The sequence below is a fragment of the Zingiber officinale genome, chromosome 8B, assembly GCF_018446385.1.
Source record: "Zingiber officinale cultivar Zhangliang chromosome 8B, Zo_v1.1, whole genome shotgun sequence".
NCBI lineage: Eukaryota > Viridiplantae > Streptophyta > Magnoliopsida > Zingiberales > Zingiberaceae > Zingiber > Zingiber officinale.
Window position 1 is genome coordinate 98,605,704 of NC_056001.1, and position 17,969 is coordinate 98,623,672.

The 17,969-nt window shown below is 38.3% G+C and overlaps 1 protein-coding gene across 1 annotated transcript; it reads right to left on the minus strand.

The window, feature by feature from the left end:
• Positions 1–7,746: 7,746 nt before the first annotated feature.
• LOC122017051 (protein DETOXIFICATION 40-like) lies at positions 7,747–14,672 on the minus strand. Its single transcript, XM_042574522.1, has 7 exons — positions 14,318–14,672; positions 13,549–14,180; positions 13,233–13,289; positions 8,634–8,872; positions 8,419–8,537; positions 8,260–8,346; positions 7,747–8,107 (listed from the first exon to the last, which is right to left on the minus strand). Exons 1-7 carry the CDS (start codon positions 14,582–14,584, stop codon positions 8,045–8,047), a joined length of 1,464 nt encoding a protein of 487 aa, XP_042430456.1. The 5' UTR covers positions 14,585–14,672; the 3' UTR covers positions 7,747–8,044.
• Between the last annotated feature and the right edge of the window lie 3,297 nt (positions 14,673–17,969).

Consider the following 17,969-nt stretch of genomic DNA (forward strand, 5'->3'; position numbering starts at 1 on the left):
TGAGTCAATTTCCACATCTTCAATTCACACTCATAGTAGTAACCAAACTCAAGAGCTCCAACAAAATAAAGTTGAATAGAGGCAACATTCAAGAGTGCAAATTAAACATCCATCATGCAAACTAAATCACAGTCATGACATATGCTACGGATAAGTAACTAACATAAAACAAACTCTTGATAATAAGAACATCTAATTCAAAACACAAACTGGTTAAGTAACTAATCCAGAAGTTATACTAAACTCAGATTGCTATGGTTCAAAGAAATTAGATGGAAAATGCTAAGTATCAAAATCAGATTGCAAACTTTGTTAGTAGCTAAACAAGTTCCAGATTGCAAAATTTAACAAGAAATCAGAGGTTCAAGCAAACAAACAGAGAACAGTACTGAATTGCAAACTAAACCTAAACAAAAATGAAATTGCAAAGCTAATAAATCAGATCTGGTGATCTGAGCATGTTCATAAGAATTCAAACTAATTGCAAGAAAAGTAAAACCCTAAACGTTCCACAAACCACAGATCCTTCTCGCAAACCTTCTTCTCCCTGCTGTCACTACAGAATTGCCATTGAGAACGCCCTTCGGCAATTGGCTCTGAATCTTGAGCTATCAACTAATCCAACCGGATGTTCATAGCCTCAGAGAACGCCCTTCTAGCTCACAACCGGAAGGAATCCACATTGCACGAAGAAAACAGAGGTTGAATCTGGAAGTTGCTTCACTCACCCGATTGATCAGATCGGCTGGAGATGTTGATGGAGTGACAATCGGAAATGCGATCGGAAGCTTCTGGGAACGCCCTCAAGCTCTGATGCTGATGGAGATCACAGATCTGGGAACGCCTCTCGCCTGTGATCCGAATGTGAATCAGAAATCAACTCGCGGACTGGGAACGCCTCTGTCGCTCTCTGTACCCTCGGATGATGATCGCCGGAGCTCAGGAATCGCCACCGATGAAGACTACTAACTCTCGTATCTGGAATGGAGAACGAGAACTCGGCGCTGCGGAAGAGAAGACGAAGCTACTGTAGCAAAAATCACGACCGAGCCCGAGCTTGCACTGTAGCTTCTCAAACGTTTTATACCCCTTTCAAATATAATCGAACGGTCCAGAATCTTCAAGCCTCGATCAACGGTGGAAAACATCCCAAATTTGGATCAAAGCTTCTGGATCTTCATCTACGGTCCAGATCTACTCCTCATTAGGTTGGATGAGCCGGATCTTCAATGGATGGTTCCGATCTACTTGATCTTCAATGGATGGTCCAAAACACTCCAAGGCTTGATTGCTTCATTTAGCCCTAGATTTGAGCCCAAGTGTAGCCTTATCTGATCGGGTACATGACCCTTTTGATGCCTACAAAATAATAATAAACTATTAGCATCAAATACCATGATAATTGGCTAATTTGTAATTAGGTCCAAAATTAAATGTAATTTGTAACATGTAGAGTAATCATGAGTTTAAGCTATGAATATCAATAAAAACATGCATTATGAGTCAAAATAATATAGCAAAATCATACATTTAAATATTCCAAGTTAGAGGCATGTTCTACAATCGAATAGGATCCAGCAATATATTTTGTGGATCCGATGCTCGACCTAGCATAGAGGTGGTAATGGGCCAGGTTTAAACCCGACCTCGCATTAAACCTGCCCCATTCGGGGTGGGTTTAAACATAGTAAAATGGGTTACGAGGTGGGTCTAAACTTGTTGACCAGATTTAGAAGCGAGTTCAGGGCAGGTTACAAGTTTCAATGAACCCGACCCGCCCCGTATATATAATAATAATAATAATAATAATAATAATAATAATAATTGTATTTTATATTTATACTATATAATATAAAATATACAATAATAAGAACTTGTATTTTTTTAAGCTTAGCGGGTTGGTGGGTTCAACCCGTTATGGACCCGCCGTGTTTTGAGTGGGTCGAGGCGGGGTGGGTTAAAAAATTAGGTGTGTATGATCCGAGTTCGGGTCTATTTTTTTTGGCAAGGCGAGTTCTGGGATTTACCAAACCTAGCTCGAACCCACCCCATTGTCATCCCTAGCCCAACAGGCTCTAAATTACAATTACTACTTGCAATCGCTAAATTGTCCTGCCAATGCTGGGCAACCCAAATGACTCTCCAAGACTGCCAAATTACATCAAGGACCTCGGATGGTTTGATGTTCCTCTACCTCCACTTGTACAACATATCCCTGTACAGTTTAGAGTGGTAGACATTCCAAATTTTCTTGAACATTTCCTCTTAGCCCTCCAAACATATCTCTTCTGTAATAATATATTTTGACAATTAATATCATATTAATTACAAATATGTTTCTATTCAAAATACTTACTAAAGTTCATCGTAATAAAAATTCTTCATATCCTGGTTTACGAGCCGCCATGTAGTACTAGCAAGGGATAATCATTCTTTAAACTTTTTAGATATATATGATGCTACCTGGTGACCATCTAGGATAAAATTGCATGGAAAAATATCATGTATTAGATATGTTTGATAATTAAAAAGAAGTTAAAGTACTGAAATAATTGCTAAATACACAATTAATTACCAGTCACCAATAACTCATAAAACATTCTGGTCACCACATGGTCTCTGTGCTTGTTGCATGACTATATATGTAAAATTACAGTATAAGATATACACATTAGATATATTATTGTCTTCTAACTAGGGAGATGAAAAAAAAGAAAATCTATACAATATCCCATGATATTGTTAATAATTTTTAATCACCTGATGTTATTCTGAATCAACTAAATTAACATTTTGTAAGTTATCATCACTAGACTCTATTGGTACATCAATTTCCTCACTGCTAGACATCTCTCCATCATCTATTTTCTCATAAGTGACATTAATATTTACAAATAATTATGATGTAGATTGTATTTCTGAATCAACTGAATATATCTCAACTTCTTCATTTTAATATGCATCATTATTTTGGGCAGTTATGATGTTCGACATTTCTATGGTTGATCGAGGCTTTATTTGACACACTGCTAATCATTTACTAGGTCTTATTCTCTTTGTTGGGTACTCAAGATAGAATACTTAACCAGCTTATACCATAAAGATGAAAGGCACAAACTTGTTAAATCTTTTATTTGTGTTAACCTCAACTAAATTGTAGAAACGATGTATTATAGTACCTATTCTTAGAGTTGGATCATACCATGAGCATCTGAACAATACACATCTTTTTAAAGATAAAGTTGGATACTCAATCTCAATGATTTCCTCAAGTCTACCATAATAATCAAATTGAGTATCATTATTGTTTATTGATCCTTTTACACAAACACCAAACTTATACGTAAGCATTTGAGAATCGCGTTGGGACACATGAAATCTGAATCCATTAACATGATAACATGAGTAGACTGTTATATTATGGAGAGGTCTTGATGCAAGATTTTTTTAGTCTTTCATCTTATACATTTGATATTCTACAACCGTTCACCTATAACAGTAGTAATTATATAAATTAGATGTATATATAATACAGTTGTATTGTAATAAATAATTTAATCACTAACTTACATAAATTTAAAACTAATATGCAAATTCATCCAGTAACTTGTCTTTACCTCACTTGCACTTATTGATGGATTTTGTAGATGCAGTTATTGTTCGTACAAGTTGTCAAAGATGGTAATTTGAGGACCTATTAGATAGCATGTCAAATATTCTTCAATATTGTATTATATTTATACTTGAACTATTACCTTATGTATGGGTTGACCTCTTCACAGTTCAAGAGTATGTATGTTCTAGCAGCATGATATTCTTGTTCATTTAACCGTCTAGAAATAGTTGCACCTATTGTCTTACCATAAAATTTGAAAATAAAAAGCATCTCTGGGTCTATTGGTTGAGTATCACCGTAATTTTGAGGGTGCTTACAATGTCTGATTTTCACATTATCAGTAAAATAATAAGAGCATAAGAAAGTTGCTTCTTCAAAAAAATATGCATTACATATTTATCCCTTAACTCTTACTTTGTTATGAATATTATTCTTTAATTTCTCATAAATCTTTCAAATAGGTACATCCATCTGTATTGGACAGGACCATCTAGTTGTGTCTCATAAGGTAAATGAACAGGTAGATGTTCTACAGAATAAAAAAAAAAACTAAGTGGGAATATTCATTCAAGCTTACAGAGTATTATTAGAATGTTTGTCTTAAGCCGAAGCATATCTAGTGGCATAATAACCATTGAAGTCAAATATCTGAAAATGAGATTCCAATCTATAAGTGCTTGCCAAATATTGTTAGGAAGTATGTCATAGAATGGTATTGGAATTAGTCTTTGCATAAACATGCGAGAATCATGACTCTTCATTCTAAACATTTTTAGCCTATTTGTATCAACACAATGAGACATATTTGAGGCATATCCATAAGGAAATTTGATTTCTTTCAACCAAGTACATAATGCTTGTTTACCTTCTTTGTCTATTGTATAACATGCTTTCAGATATTTACCAGTTGTTTCATTCTAATGCAACTAAGGTATGTTTACTAATTGTCTTAATTTCTCGCATGATTTTGTTGTGTCTTTAGTTTTCCCATGAACATTTATCACAATATTGAAGATGTTATCAAAGAAATTTTTCTCAACATGAATCACATCTAAATTATACCAAATGAGTAAATACTTCTAATATAGCAGCTCTAAAAATATGTTTCTTTCCTCTAACTACACTTGTTTACTCTAACAATGTACTTATTTATATCATCAGAATCATCCTAATATACTAGTAGAAATCTATAACTGTCAATTTCATCAATTACTTCTTCACTTGATTTTGATATTGGAGGAAGTTCCCTAACCGTTTCATTCCTTTTGAAAATTTTCTTATTTCTTCTAAATGGGTGATCAATTGGTAAAATTTTTTGATGATTATCAAACTAAGATATATTTCTACTACAACGTAATAAAAATGCATTAGACTCACTCATGCAATATGGGCATGCTAATTTACTAGCCGTGCTTTATCCTGACAACATTGAGTATGATGAAAAATCACTAATCATCCGTAACAAAGCAACATGCATTGTAAAGTTTGATTTACTTTCAATATTATAAGTCTCAAACCTTATATTCTATAAATGATTCAGCTCACCAATCAAAGGTTGTAAAAAAATATCTATTTGCTCTTTTGGATTCTGAGGACCTAGAATAAGCACAGTAAAAAACATGAATTCATCTTTCATGCATATCCATGGAGGTAAGTTATATGGTGTTAATATAACTTACTAAGATAAATATTATTGTCTATAACTTCTAAATGATTGAAAACCATTTGCAAAAAGTTCAAGTCTCATATTACACGGTTCCAATGCAAAAGAGAAGAATATTGTATCAAAATGTTTCATGCTGTGAGTCACAAGGATGACACATTATATCTCTTTCGTGTACATGGTTTTGATGCCACCTCATGTGGCTTACTATTGTGGCAAATGCATACAAGCGTTGGAGTCTAACAGTTAACGGGAAGTAATATATAAATTTCAAGGGAATGTTTTTTCTTCTTCTTCCCAAACATGCGATTACTTTGCTTATAATGAGGGCAATTACATATTCTGCATTCCATTAGTTCACTATCTTCATTCTAAAAGATCATGCAATTCTTGATAGAATAATGAATCTTCTTTACTGTCAAACCCAAATCTCTAATTAATTTCTTTATATTGTAGAAGCTATCAGTCATGCAATCAGTGAAGAGTAACTCTGACATCAATTGACACATATCATCATAATATCGTTCAGAGAAAGTATGTTTTACCTTCATGTTCAATAATCTTGTAGTAGCTGATAGTTGAGAATGGCCAGAAGGAATGCCTTCCTATAATTTTCTCTCACTAGTCTTCAACATGTCATACATTTTCTAAACTTCGGGTGTAGGTGTTTCCTCTATTTTCGATTGATCATATGCATTCATTGTGTCGTAAACCATTGGTTGCATTGTATTCATATGCCTTGATGATTCCTCTAGAGCAATTGGGCAGGATGACGAAGCAAAGGAAGGTCCAATTTGTTCAAATACATATGTCTCTCCATGACAATACCTGTTGTAATAATTTGGAACAAACTCATACCTACATATATGGGTTTGCACTGTATCCTCATCACGGAAAGTTATATTTCTACATTTATATTGATTACATAGACACTTTAACTCAATACCATTCAAACATTCTGGATGAGACTTAGTGAAGCTCACAAATTCTTCAACCCCAGCAAAAGATTCTTGACTAATAAATTCATTGTCTAACTCTACTATACATTCAAACCTTATTCATATACATTATATCCTAAAAAGAATAAAATTTTCAAAATGATTAATTATATCAAACTAAGCATAATTATATTTTCGAACATGATTAATCATGCAAGCAATATCAATATAGACAAATATTATTAATAGTCTAAATAATTATATTTTTCAAACTATGCAAGCATAATTATATTTTTGACAGATCAGTGTTTAACAAGGCCGAGTAGTGGTGGTGGTGGCCGAGCAGTGTTGGTCGCGGCAGATCACCACTAGTCGTGGTCGATCAGTGGCAGATGTCGTCGATTAGTGCAGCCCGTAGCCTAACACTTTCGGTCGTGACCTATCACTACCAGTCGTGACCTGGGGTTGTCGCGCCCTGGGACTGGCGGCTGCAGCGTGGCACTGGTGGCCGCGGCGTGGCACTACTAGCCGCAGTCATGGCACTATTCGACCAGAGCAGGCCGAAGGAGGAGAAAATGGAGGAGAAGAGAGTACCTGAAAGTCGGAGGAGGAGAAGCCGATCGCTGGAACAGGGAGGAAATCGTCGGAGCAAGGAGGAAAGCACAAACACAGTTCCCATAGGGAAGAGATCAGACACAAGATCCCTAATATCCGTCGCTAAATCCGTCGCTCATCACTATTCTTGTTGACAAAATGTATAATTTATTTATCCGTCACTATTTGAGACGAATTATTAAATAATTCGTTACTACTGTTTGAACGCCAAATTTAAAAATGACAAGATTTATTAGTAATTCTACAAGCGAAACAATCAGTGATCTAGAGTTCGAGCCTCAGCTGCAGCGTATTATTATGAATTTTTCTCATCATTAATTTTCTCTGGTTGTTTTATATAAAAAAATATAATTCTCTTTAGTCCCACATCTTAAATTGACAACACTATGATCAAAGAAACTTCTATAAATATTTAGGCCGAAAATATTAAAAAAATATATTTTTCTTAGTTTTTTTACTAAGATAAGTATAATATTCAATTAAATTAATTTTTTTCATAGGGAACCCCGTTACAGTAGTTTGTTGCTGGGATTCTCTAACGTTACCCTTGCACTATTGCATGGACCGAATCTTACCCAAATAATTAATCGAAAATCCAAATAATTCAGATTTTCAAAGATTTTCAAAAGTCATAATTCTACTTTAATATTTTAATGCTATAATGATTTAATTAATATAATTTCATTATAAAAAGTTAATGTGATTTCAATGTATTTAATGTTCCAACGGTTAAATATACATTGACTTCGATGGATATATTTAGTCCACCGCTAATTGTGATGGCTCTTAACATGTCGGCCCCTATATAACGATAAAATTTTAATGGTCGTTGTCAATTTCGGCGCTGTTAGTTTTTTTAAAATTTTTTTAAAGTATTAATAGCCCGTCATTATTAACGATACTGGATTAATGGATTCCATAAATATAATTTCACATCCAATAATATATAAACCCGCAGCCAAAATCACCGTATCGGATTATATCCGCAACGGCATAGCCACGTCTTGTTAATTAACATGTATGCACACGTACAAATGAGAAATAATCCAACACACAATAAATAAATAAACAGCTAGTATAAATAGCCTGATCTCTCCTCCGTCGTGGTAAACGGAGAGTCAGAAGGCGATCTTGTTCCCGCTGGTTACTTTGCTGGACAAACAGCACGCGCAGAGGCAGAGGCAGAGGCAGCGGCAGCGGCAGCGGCCCTGACTACGTCAGAAGGGGCTGCTGCTTGTCCTCCCATTTTTTTAGTCTTTCCTTAGTCTTCTCCACCTGCAAAACGATTAATATTTCTTAAACACTTTCAGTTCTACTTCTAAGCGATTTGAGTACTCATCTGCATGCTGCGAGCAGATGTTCTTTCTGATTTCACCATCTTAATCAACTGGATCAGTAAGCTCCATTCCAATAAACTTTAGCTTTACCTCTTTGTTCCAATCTGTCCGGAAAGTGACCCACAACAGAATCAGGGTTTGCATGGTTGTTCCACCGATCATGCCGCCCCATATCCCCTGCATGCACAGAGGCACAAGTTCAAGACGAAGCTTGAAATTTTGACTTGCTTATGTGCGATCTCACTGTACCTTCGCTCCCAAGCCAAATTTGAAGCCAAGGAGCGAGCCAAGGGGAACGCCGACTATGTAGTAACAGCCCACGTTGACATACGCCACGAAAGCTTGCCATCCACATCCAACAGCAACACCTACAATTAATGTTGCGAAGATCGATCAAACTGATTATGTATGTTCTTCAATTGAGAATTTAGAAGAGCTAGCCAGCCAATGAGCTAGTCACCTACCAGATAGCACAGGCTGGATGCCGTTGAGTACGAGGGTAGCGGCGAGCAAGGGGCAGAGATCAGAGACAGCGCGCGCCACGGTTTCACCCTCAGTGAAGATGTAGCTGATGTGGCCGCGAAGGCAGAGGGTTACTATTGCGAGTACGACGGAGATTATCAGAGACAGCACTGTGACGATCACCACTGAGAAGGCTGCTGACTTTGGATTCCCAGCGCCAAGCTCGTTGCTAACCCGCACGCTGTTTGGATTCCATACAATTTATATTATGCCACTTTATTCTTTAGTGTGTGTGTGTATATATATATATATATATATATATATATATAAAATAATTTATTTTAAAAAATTTAGGGCTTAATTATTTAAAGGTCTCGGTTTAGGCTTTAGGGCGATCCCTTGGAGAGAACTGTGCTAGTCAACTGTGCATGTTGTATGCTATTAAAGGAGAGAATTGATGGCATGTAGATGAGACTTAAGAAGAATTAAAAAAATTAGATTAAAGTTGTGTCAGGTGGTCACATTAGATATGGTGCGTAAGATATTAAAATTATATATATAATTTAGTTAAAACTATAGGTGAATTTGTTTAAATGGGCACGACAAATTCATTGGATGATCAATCTATTTTTTGGATAGACACATGAAAGTACAACAGGTTTAAAAGAATAGATTTAATGGATTTTTACAGATGTAAGTTTTTAAAATTATCATAATATGTAGGGTAGTTTTAAAATTATTAAATTAGGTATTCATTTTTCATTTTACTCTATAATCGACTAATTTTTTTATGAGTCAAATCTATTTTACTCTTTCTCGAAATATCAAAATTTTAAGGAAATAAAATAACGTTTGATTTAGAGGTTTGGGAATGAGGGAATAGATTTATTCTCAAATCTTATGTTTGATTGATGGGAATGGAATCAAGATTTTGGAATGAAACCTAAAAATTTAGGTATGGATAAAACACACCCCTTCCTTTGGGTTTTGATAGAATGAGAATGAGAATAAGAATTAAGTTTTAGACGAAAATACCCTTAATATATTTATTCAATTTTTCTTTCATTTCACTCTCTCTCCCTGTTCTCTCTCATCATATTTTCTCTCTCGACATACTTTCTCTCTCCTTATTCTCTCTCATCACACATCCTCTATCATTTTCTCTTTTTATTCTCTCTCATCACACACTCTCTCTCATTTATTTTCTCTCTCTTCATTTTCTCCTCATTTTTTATCATATTTTTTCTCTCTCCTCAATCTATCTTACCATACTCTCTCTCCATATTTTCTCTCATCACACTTTCTCTCTTTTCATTCTCTTCATTCTCACCCACTGATTAATCTAAAGAACTCCGATTGTACCCATTTCAAGTCATGTGGATTTATGAAATTGCAATGAGTTCAAATATGCTATCCATTATTTAATTTCGGCTTCTCCGGAGGTATTAAAATGTTATTAAAAGAATCGGCTGATATCTCACATACGTTGGGCCTAATATAAAATTCCACCTCCGGAGAAGCTGAAATACATAATGGAGGATATATTTGGATTCATTGCAACCTCAAGAATCCACAAGACCTGAAATTGATGCAATCGGAGCTCACTAGGTCTATTAATAAATTTCGACCGAAATCGATCGAAATCCATTAATCAACCTAAAGAATACCTTCTGTTGAATATATCTCGACTTGTCACTAAGCCGGTCGTATTTAAGAATACCTTCTGTTGAATATATCCTGGCTGGTCATTAAGTCGATCATATGTTAAGAATGTCATCTGTTGAATATATCTCGGTCGGTCATTAAATCGTTTGTACATTGAGAGTTTTATAAAGTTGATTACCCTTAAGCTCGATTGGTCTTTGCCCGGTCGAGCGCCCATAGGAAACCTTATGTTCGATCGACCTTTTCGCCCGATCAATCGTACGTTAAGAGTTTTATAAGGCTAAGTACTCTTAAGTTCGCTCGGGCTTTGCCCGATTGAGCGAACACAGGAAATCTTATGTTTGATCGGCCTTCACCAGACCGATCGTATGCGAAGAGTTTTATAAGGCTGAGTACCCTTAAGTTCGCCCGGGCTTTACCTAGTCTAACGTACATAGGATCTTATGTTCGATTGGCCTTCACCCGACTGACCGTATGCGAAGAGTTTTATAAGGCTGAGTACTCTTAAGCTCGCTCAGGCTTTGCTCGGTCGAGAGGACACAGGAAACCTTATGTCTGATCAGCCTTTGCCCAACCTATCGTATGCTAAGAGTTTTATAAGGCTTAGTACCCTTAAGCTCGCTCGGTCGAGCGCACACAGGAAAACTTATGTCCGATGACCATCGCCTGATTGATCGTATGCTAAGAGTGTTATAAGGCTTAGTACCCTTAAGCTCGCCTAGGCTTTGCCCGTTCGAGCGCACACAGGAAACCTTATATTCGATCGACTTTCACCTAACCGATTGTATGCTAAGAGTCTTATAAGGCTTAATACCCTTAAGTTCGCCCGGGCTTTGCCCGGTCAAGCCCACACAAGAAACCTTATGTTCGATCGAATTTATAACCGGTCAGCCCCATCTCAGCATCCCACTCAGGGCATGCTTCTAGGACTTTGATGCAGGGTGATCAACAGAACCAGGTAACGAGCCTCACCCCTATCCTAACCTTGACCGTCACTTCACCTTAACTTCAATATCTTATCATCTCCCGAACCCGCTCGTCATAACTCATATCACTAGCCTCCCATTCAAGTCTTGTCGAAGGAGGTGTAGCCTATTGACTGGACTCCAGTTCTAGTCTTGTTTACTCCTCCTTAGTGACTATAAATGCTGCTTCTTTTCCAAGACCATCGGAAGTGTAGTCGATTCATTCATCATTTACTCTATCAACCTCAAGAAAGGGGCGGCTTAATTTTTTACAAGAGTTAACTATCCAATTCTCCCTTTAAAAGAGGATGATCCAACACCCACAGTTGTATATCTTCATCCCCTTTATTCAATTAAAATCCACTGTTCATGGCGTCGAACTCCGAGGTTGATGAACTATAACAACTTCATCAGCAGTTGGATCATATGGCCCAACTGCTCGCTCAGAAGGACATAGCCCTCGCACAAGTGCTACAGGAGAAGGACTTTCAATGTTCTCTTCGAAGGGAAATTGAATAATGTTGGCTGGCCGCTAAGTCTCGGGTCCGCGCTGAGACAACATTGAAAATAAAAACCTATTCATATCTAGAGAGTCAAACCCAAGCCATGATCTTTTTAAAAGGAAAATGTGAATCTTCCTTGTCCCTCTCAATCGAAGAAGTGAAAGCTAAAGATCAGTTGATCGCGCAACAACAACAAAACCTGAAGTTAACCCAAGATGAATTGGCACAAGCTCAGACCACGATTGCAAAAGAAAAGGAGAAAATGAAGCATACAAAATATTTTTACCCTGGGTGCCGAGCTCATGGCGGGAAGTATAAAAGAAGTTCACGCATCCCCGAAACTCTTATATTTCTATTAATCATGAATGAGGGAAAATTTTGAAGAAAGATCAACTGTACTTCAGCGAACTAATCTTATCATGTGTCAATAAAATTCAAATTTAAGCACCTCAGTTTTATTCCCACTAACTTATTTTTCTTTGATTTTAAGGTTCTTTTACAACTTGTGTTCTCGATCGTACCTTAGGTACCTAGCGATTTGCGCCTTAGGCACTTAGTGACTTTTTCACAAAACAATCCACATTCTACTAAGACGAGTATCAAGGATGTGCGAAAAGGTATTTTTGGCTGCTAAAATGTTTCGCTAGTCACGTCCTTCATAAATGCTTATTCATGGATGATTGCCATGTGTCACTACCACTCATTTCTTCATATGAAACTAGTTCTTGTGTGTTTCTCTAATTCTCCTGATTATATTCATGCTCTCCAATACCAATTTCAATTTGACTAAATATATTCAAAACAATGATTTTTTTTAACACAAAAAAATTTAAAAAATTCAATTCGTGTTCAATATATTATGTTAAATTGATATTTGAGGGCATAAATATAATCAAGAGAACTAGCCGAACACATAAGATTTAGTTTTTTTCAATCCGATATCGTTTGATTCATCAACTGATTTTGTCTAAAACTGACTGATAGACCAAACGATCTCGGATTAACATAAAACTAGTTCGTATATATCTCTTCTGATTATATTCATACCCTCAAATATCAGTTTGATTGAATATATTGAGATGAATGATTTTTAAAATTTATATTAAATTTTTTAAATATATCTGTGTACAAAAATTATTGTCCAAAATTGACTGAATTTGTTTAAAACTTTAGATGAATTTGTTTAAATGGGCACGTAAAATTCATTGGATGATCAGTCTATTTTGTCGGTAGACACGTGAAAGTGCAGCAGATTTAAAAGAATAGATTTTAACCTAATATGTCGGATCCCATGTCCTAAGATAAATAAAAAATGAAAAAAAAAAAAAGGAACACTACACAAATTACTTTGTTTTTAATAACATAAAAGTTTTGACCATGCACATTAGCTATGATTATGAATAGAAATATAATAGGGGATTGACTGATATACAATATGAATGCCCAGAAGATAAAATGAGTGACTTACCTGGCAGCAGCATTGAACCCAACCGAGATCATAAACGCCCAACCACCAAGCGTCATGCTGCATCAGCAACGGAGAAAATATGAAGGAAAAAAACAAAAAAAAGATTGAAAAAGGTACGTAAATTTGGCACAAAAAGTTTACAACGACGACTTCTAACAGTAAAAAGGTGCTCTGATCTGTTTTGTCTCCCTCACTGGTTAAAAACATTACTTCATGATCAATCAGATGTCTGAAATTCTTGAAATTAAATGCTAACAGAAGATTGAACTTGAAAAATGAAGATTTAAGGAAACAGATTGGAATCGCGAGAGCTCACCAAATAGATAGAGAATCGAGGGCCAGTTCAGGGTTCTCGAGCAGACCAGCGATGAGCACCAGGATCTGGAAATACCAAGCTTCCAGACACAGCATGACGGCGGAGGCCGAGGAGAAGCGGAAGAACTCGGGAAGGCCTGACAAGGCCTGCCAGGAGAAGCCGGTCCAGGTGAGACGGCACCGTGCGCTGGCGACGATGTACACGAACTGAGCCGCCACCATGATCCACCACGAGAGGCTGAGCACCAGAGAAGCCCCGAGCAGCCCCATCCCGATCACGTACACCGCTATCCAGCTGAGCAGCAAGTGCACCACCAGGGCGGCCGCCGAGATGTAGGCGCTCGGGGCCACGATGCTCTGCGCCTGCAGGAATTTCTGGATGGGGAAGTTGGCCGCGTACGCGAATATTTGCGGAATCAGCCCGTAGACGAAGACGGACGCCGCCTTCGCGATTTCCGGCGACTCGCCGAGCAGAATCAGCAGCGGCCGAGAGAAGGCATAGATCGCCGCCAGCGGCACTCCGGTCGCCATGAGTAGCACCGTCGACCGCTGCAGGTAAATCCCCAGCATCTGGTACTTGTGCGCCCCATACGCCTGCCCGCACAGCGTCTCCACGGCGCTCCCCATTCCCAGCTTCACATGATCACATCACATATTCGATCGCGTCAGTACTGCCATGGTCGACAAAGAAGAAGAAGAAGAAGAAGAAGAAGAAAGAAAGAAAAGGTGGAATCGAGGGATTAATTTAATTAGGCTTCTGATTCCGGTACCATGAGGCCGTAGGCGAAGATTTGGATGCCGGTGTTGCCGAGGGAGGCGGCGGCGAGCTCGAGGTTGCCGAGGTGGCCGGAGAAGATCTGGGTGGACATGGACATGGCGTAGTTGATCAGGGAGGCCATCACGGCGGGGGCGGCGAGGCTGACGAGAAGCCTCATCTCGATGAGGGAGGCTAGCCACATGCGGCGGCCCCACGGGAGGGTGGCGTCGTTGAGGACGCTCTCCAGGGACCCGCTGCCCTCGCCGCCGGAAGAGGCCATGATGGTCGGCGACTGCGAGGAGGTCGTCGGAAGCTGTTATTGGGATGCTCACTAAGACAGCAAAACCCAGGGATTGACTAAATAATTGCACGAACCGAAAAAAGATCGGCGGAATTTGGGTGAATCGGGGACGTCGCTCTCGGCCTCGCCACAGTGCGCTATACAAACGGGTCCCACTTGGGCCCGCACGGTCCTGATCCGGACCGACTAGGTCGAAGGACTGCACGTCTGCACATGTATACATTAAACATGATTCAGCTTTTTACTGGCTCAGTAATTAAGTTTACTAAACATTTATTTTACGTAGAGTATTTTATAAATGGCTAAATTACATAGGTTATGCCAATTTTACTCTTTATCGAGGTCACTATTTGTCCATGTGGCCGTCTATCTCGGTTGATCTTCACTGGCAAAGTCCTGCATCATCGATTAACTTCTTCATCTCCATCCGCCTCTTTCCAAGTCCAAATCATATTCTTCATGTCACGTAGATTACATTATTTTAGATTCCGTAAATTTTTAAGGTTGCGATGAATTTAAATATATTATCCATTATTTATTATGATTTTTTCGGAGGTATTAAAATATTATTGAAAGAATCAACTGATATCTCAGCTATGTTGAGCCTAATATAAAATTTCATCTCCAGAGAAGTCAAAATAAATAATAGAGGACATTTAAACTCATTACAACCTCAGGAATTCACAGTACCTGAAATGAGTGCAATCGAAACTTTCTAAGTCTATTAATGAATTTCGATCGAAATCGGTTGAAATTAACTGAAATCTCACATTGGGCCTGATATGATTTCATATCAGGCCCAATGTGGGATAATTCGGTCAATTTCGATCAAAATGCAATAATCATCCTAGAGAGGTTCGATTACACCTATTTCAGGTCCTATGGATTCCTGAGATTGCAAGGAGTCTAACTATATTCTCCATTATTTATTTCGACTTCTCCAGATATGAGATTTTATATCAGACCCAATGTGAGATTTTGGCTAATTTTGGTCGAAATCCATTAATCGACCTAGAGAGTTCTGATTGTATCCATTTCAAGTTTTGTGAATTCCTGAGGTTGTAAGGAATCCAAATATGTCCTCCATTATTTAATTCGACTTCAACGGAGGTGAGATTTTATATCAGGCCCAATGTTGAATTTCAGACAATTTTTTAAATAACACTTTAACACATCCGGAGAAGCCGAAATAAATAATGCATAGCATATTTAAAGTCTTTACAACCTAAGAAATTCATAGGACCTGAAATGAGTGCAATCAGAGTTCTTTAGGTCAATTAGTGGGTTTCGGTCAAAACCCACTGATTAATCTAGAGAACTCCGATTGCACCATTTCAAGTCATGTGGATTTATGAGATTGCAATGAGTTCAAATATGCTATCCATTATTTAATTTCGGTTTCTCCGGAGGTATTAAAATGTTATTAAAAGAATCGGCTGATATCTCACATACGTTGGGCCTAATATAAAATTCCACCTCTGGAGAAGCCGAAATAAATAATGGAGGATATATTTGGATTCATTTCAACCTCAAGAATCCACAAGACCTGAAATTGATGCAATCGGAGCTCACTAGATCTAGTAATAAATTTCAACCGAAATTGACCGAAATCCATTAATCAATCTAGAGAATATCTTCTATTGAATATATCTCGACCGACCACTAAGCCGGTAGTATTTGAGAATATCTTCTGTTGAATATATCCCGACCGATCATTAAGTCGGTCATATGTTAAGAATATCATCTGTTGAATATATCTTGGTCGGTCATTAAATTGATTGTACATTGAGAGTTTTATAAAGCTGATTACCCTTAAGCTCGACTGGTCTTTGCCCGGTCGAGCGCCCATAGGAAACCTTATATTCGATCGACCTTTGCTCGATCCATCGTACGCTAAGAGTTTTATAAGGCTGAGTACTCTTAAGCTCGCTTGGGTTTTGCCCGATCGAGCGGACACAGGAAACCTTATGTTCGATCGGCCTTCACCAGACCGATTGTATGCGAAGAGTTTTATAAGGCTAAGTACCCTTAAGTTCGCCCAGACTTTACTCGGTCGAGCGTACATAGGAAATCTTATGTTCGATCGGCCTTCACCCGACTGACCGTATGCGAAGAGTTTTATAAGGCTGAGTACTCTTAAGCTCGCCTAGGCTTTGCCCAGTCGAGAGCACACAGGAAACCTTATGTTCAATCGGCCTTTGCCCAACCTATCATATGCTAAGAGTTTTATAAGCCTTAGTACCCTTAAGCTCGCTTGGTTGAGCGCACACAGGAAACCTTATGTCCGATGGCCTTCGCCTGATTGATCGTATGCTAAGAGTGTTATAAGGCTTAGTACCCTTAAGCTCGCCTGGGCTTTGCCCGTTCGAGCGCACACAAGAAACCTTATGTTCGATCGACTTTCACCTTACCGATTGTATGCTAAGAGTCTTATAAGGCTTAATACCCTTAAGTTTGCCTGGGCTTTGCCCGGTCAAGCCCACACAAGAAACTTTATGTTCGATCGAATTTATAACCGGTCAGCCCCATCTTAGCATCCCACTCAGGGCATGCTTCTAGGACTTTGATGCATGATGATCAACAGAACCAGGTAACGAACATCACCCTGTTCTAACCTTGACTGTCACTTCACCTTAACTTCAATATCTTATCATCTCCTGAACCCGCTCGTCATAACCCATATCACTAGCCTCCTCTTCAAATCTTGTCGAAAGAGGTGTAGCCGATTGACTGGACTCCAGTTCTAGTCTTGTTTACTCCTCCTTAGTGACTATAAATACTGCTTCTTTTTCAAGACCATCGGAAGTGTAGTTGATTCATTCATCATTTATTCTATCAACCTCAGTGTTGGTGCAACCTTAGGTCAAAGTTGACCTGGTTGACCTGACTCGAGTTGACCTGACTCGAGTTGTATTTTGATGTTTGACTTAGGAAGATTGTTGGTGCAACCTTAGGTCAAGGTTGACCTAGTTGAGTTGTATTTTGATGTTTGACACTCGTGGAAGAGTTGTATTCTTGATATGGGACAAGAATAGATGTTTGGGAGATTATTGGTGCAACCGTAGGTCAAGGTTGACCTAGTTGACCTGATTCGGAAAAGAGTCCAAGTATGGAGACTTGGCAATGGAAAAAGTCCAAGCAGGGAACTTGGCACTGGAAAGGTCCAAGCAGGGAACTTGGCACGCGAAAAGTCCAAGTGTGGAGACTTGGCACGGGAAAAGTCCAAGTATGGAGACTTGACACTGGAAAAGTCCAAGTATGGAGACTTGGCACTGAGAAGTCCAAGCAGGGAGTTTGGCACGAGGGAAAGTCCTAACTGGGATGTTAGGCAGTTGGAAAGTCCTGGTGAGTGAAGCCAGGTAGT

Bases quoted from the DNA above. Each gene is read 5' to 3' on its own strand.
- LOC122017051 (XM_042574522.1), bottom strand. From the start codon at position 14,584: ATGGCCTCTTCCGGCGGCGAGGGCAGCGGGTCCCTGGAGAGCGTCCTC. The intron at 8,538-8,633 runs GTAGGTGACTAG...CATTAATTGTAG, and splicing joins CATCCAGCCTGTGCTATCTG to GTGTTGCTGTTGGATGTGGA. The intron at 8,347-8,418 runs GTACAGTGAGAT...CTGTGCATGCAG, and splicing joins AATTTGGCTTGGGAGCGAAG to GGGATATGGGGCGGCATGAT.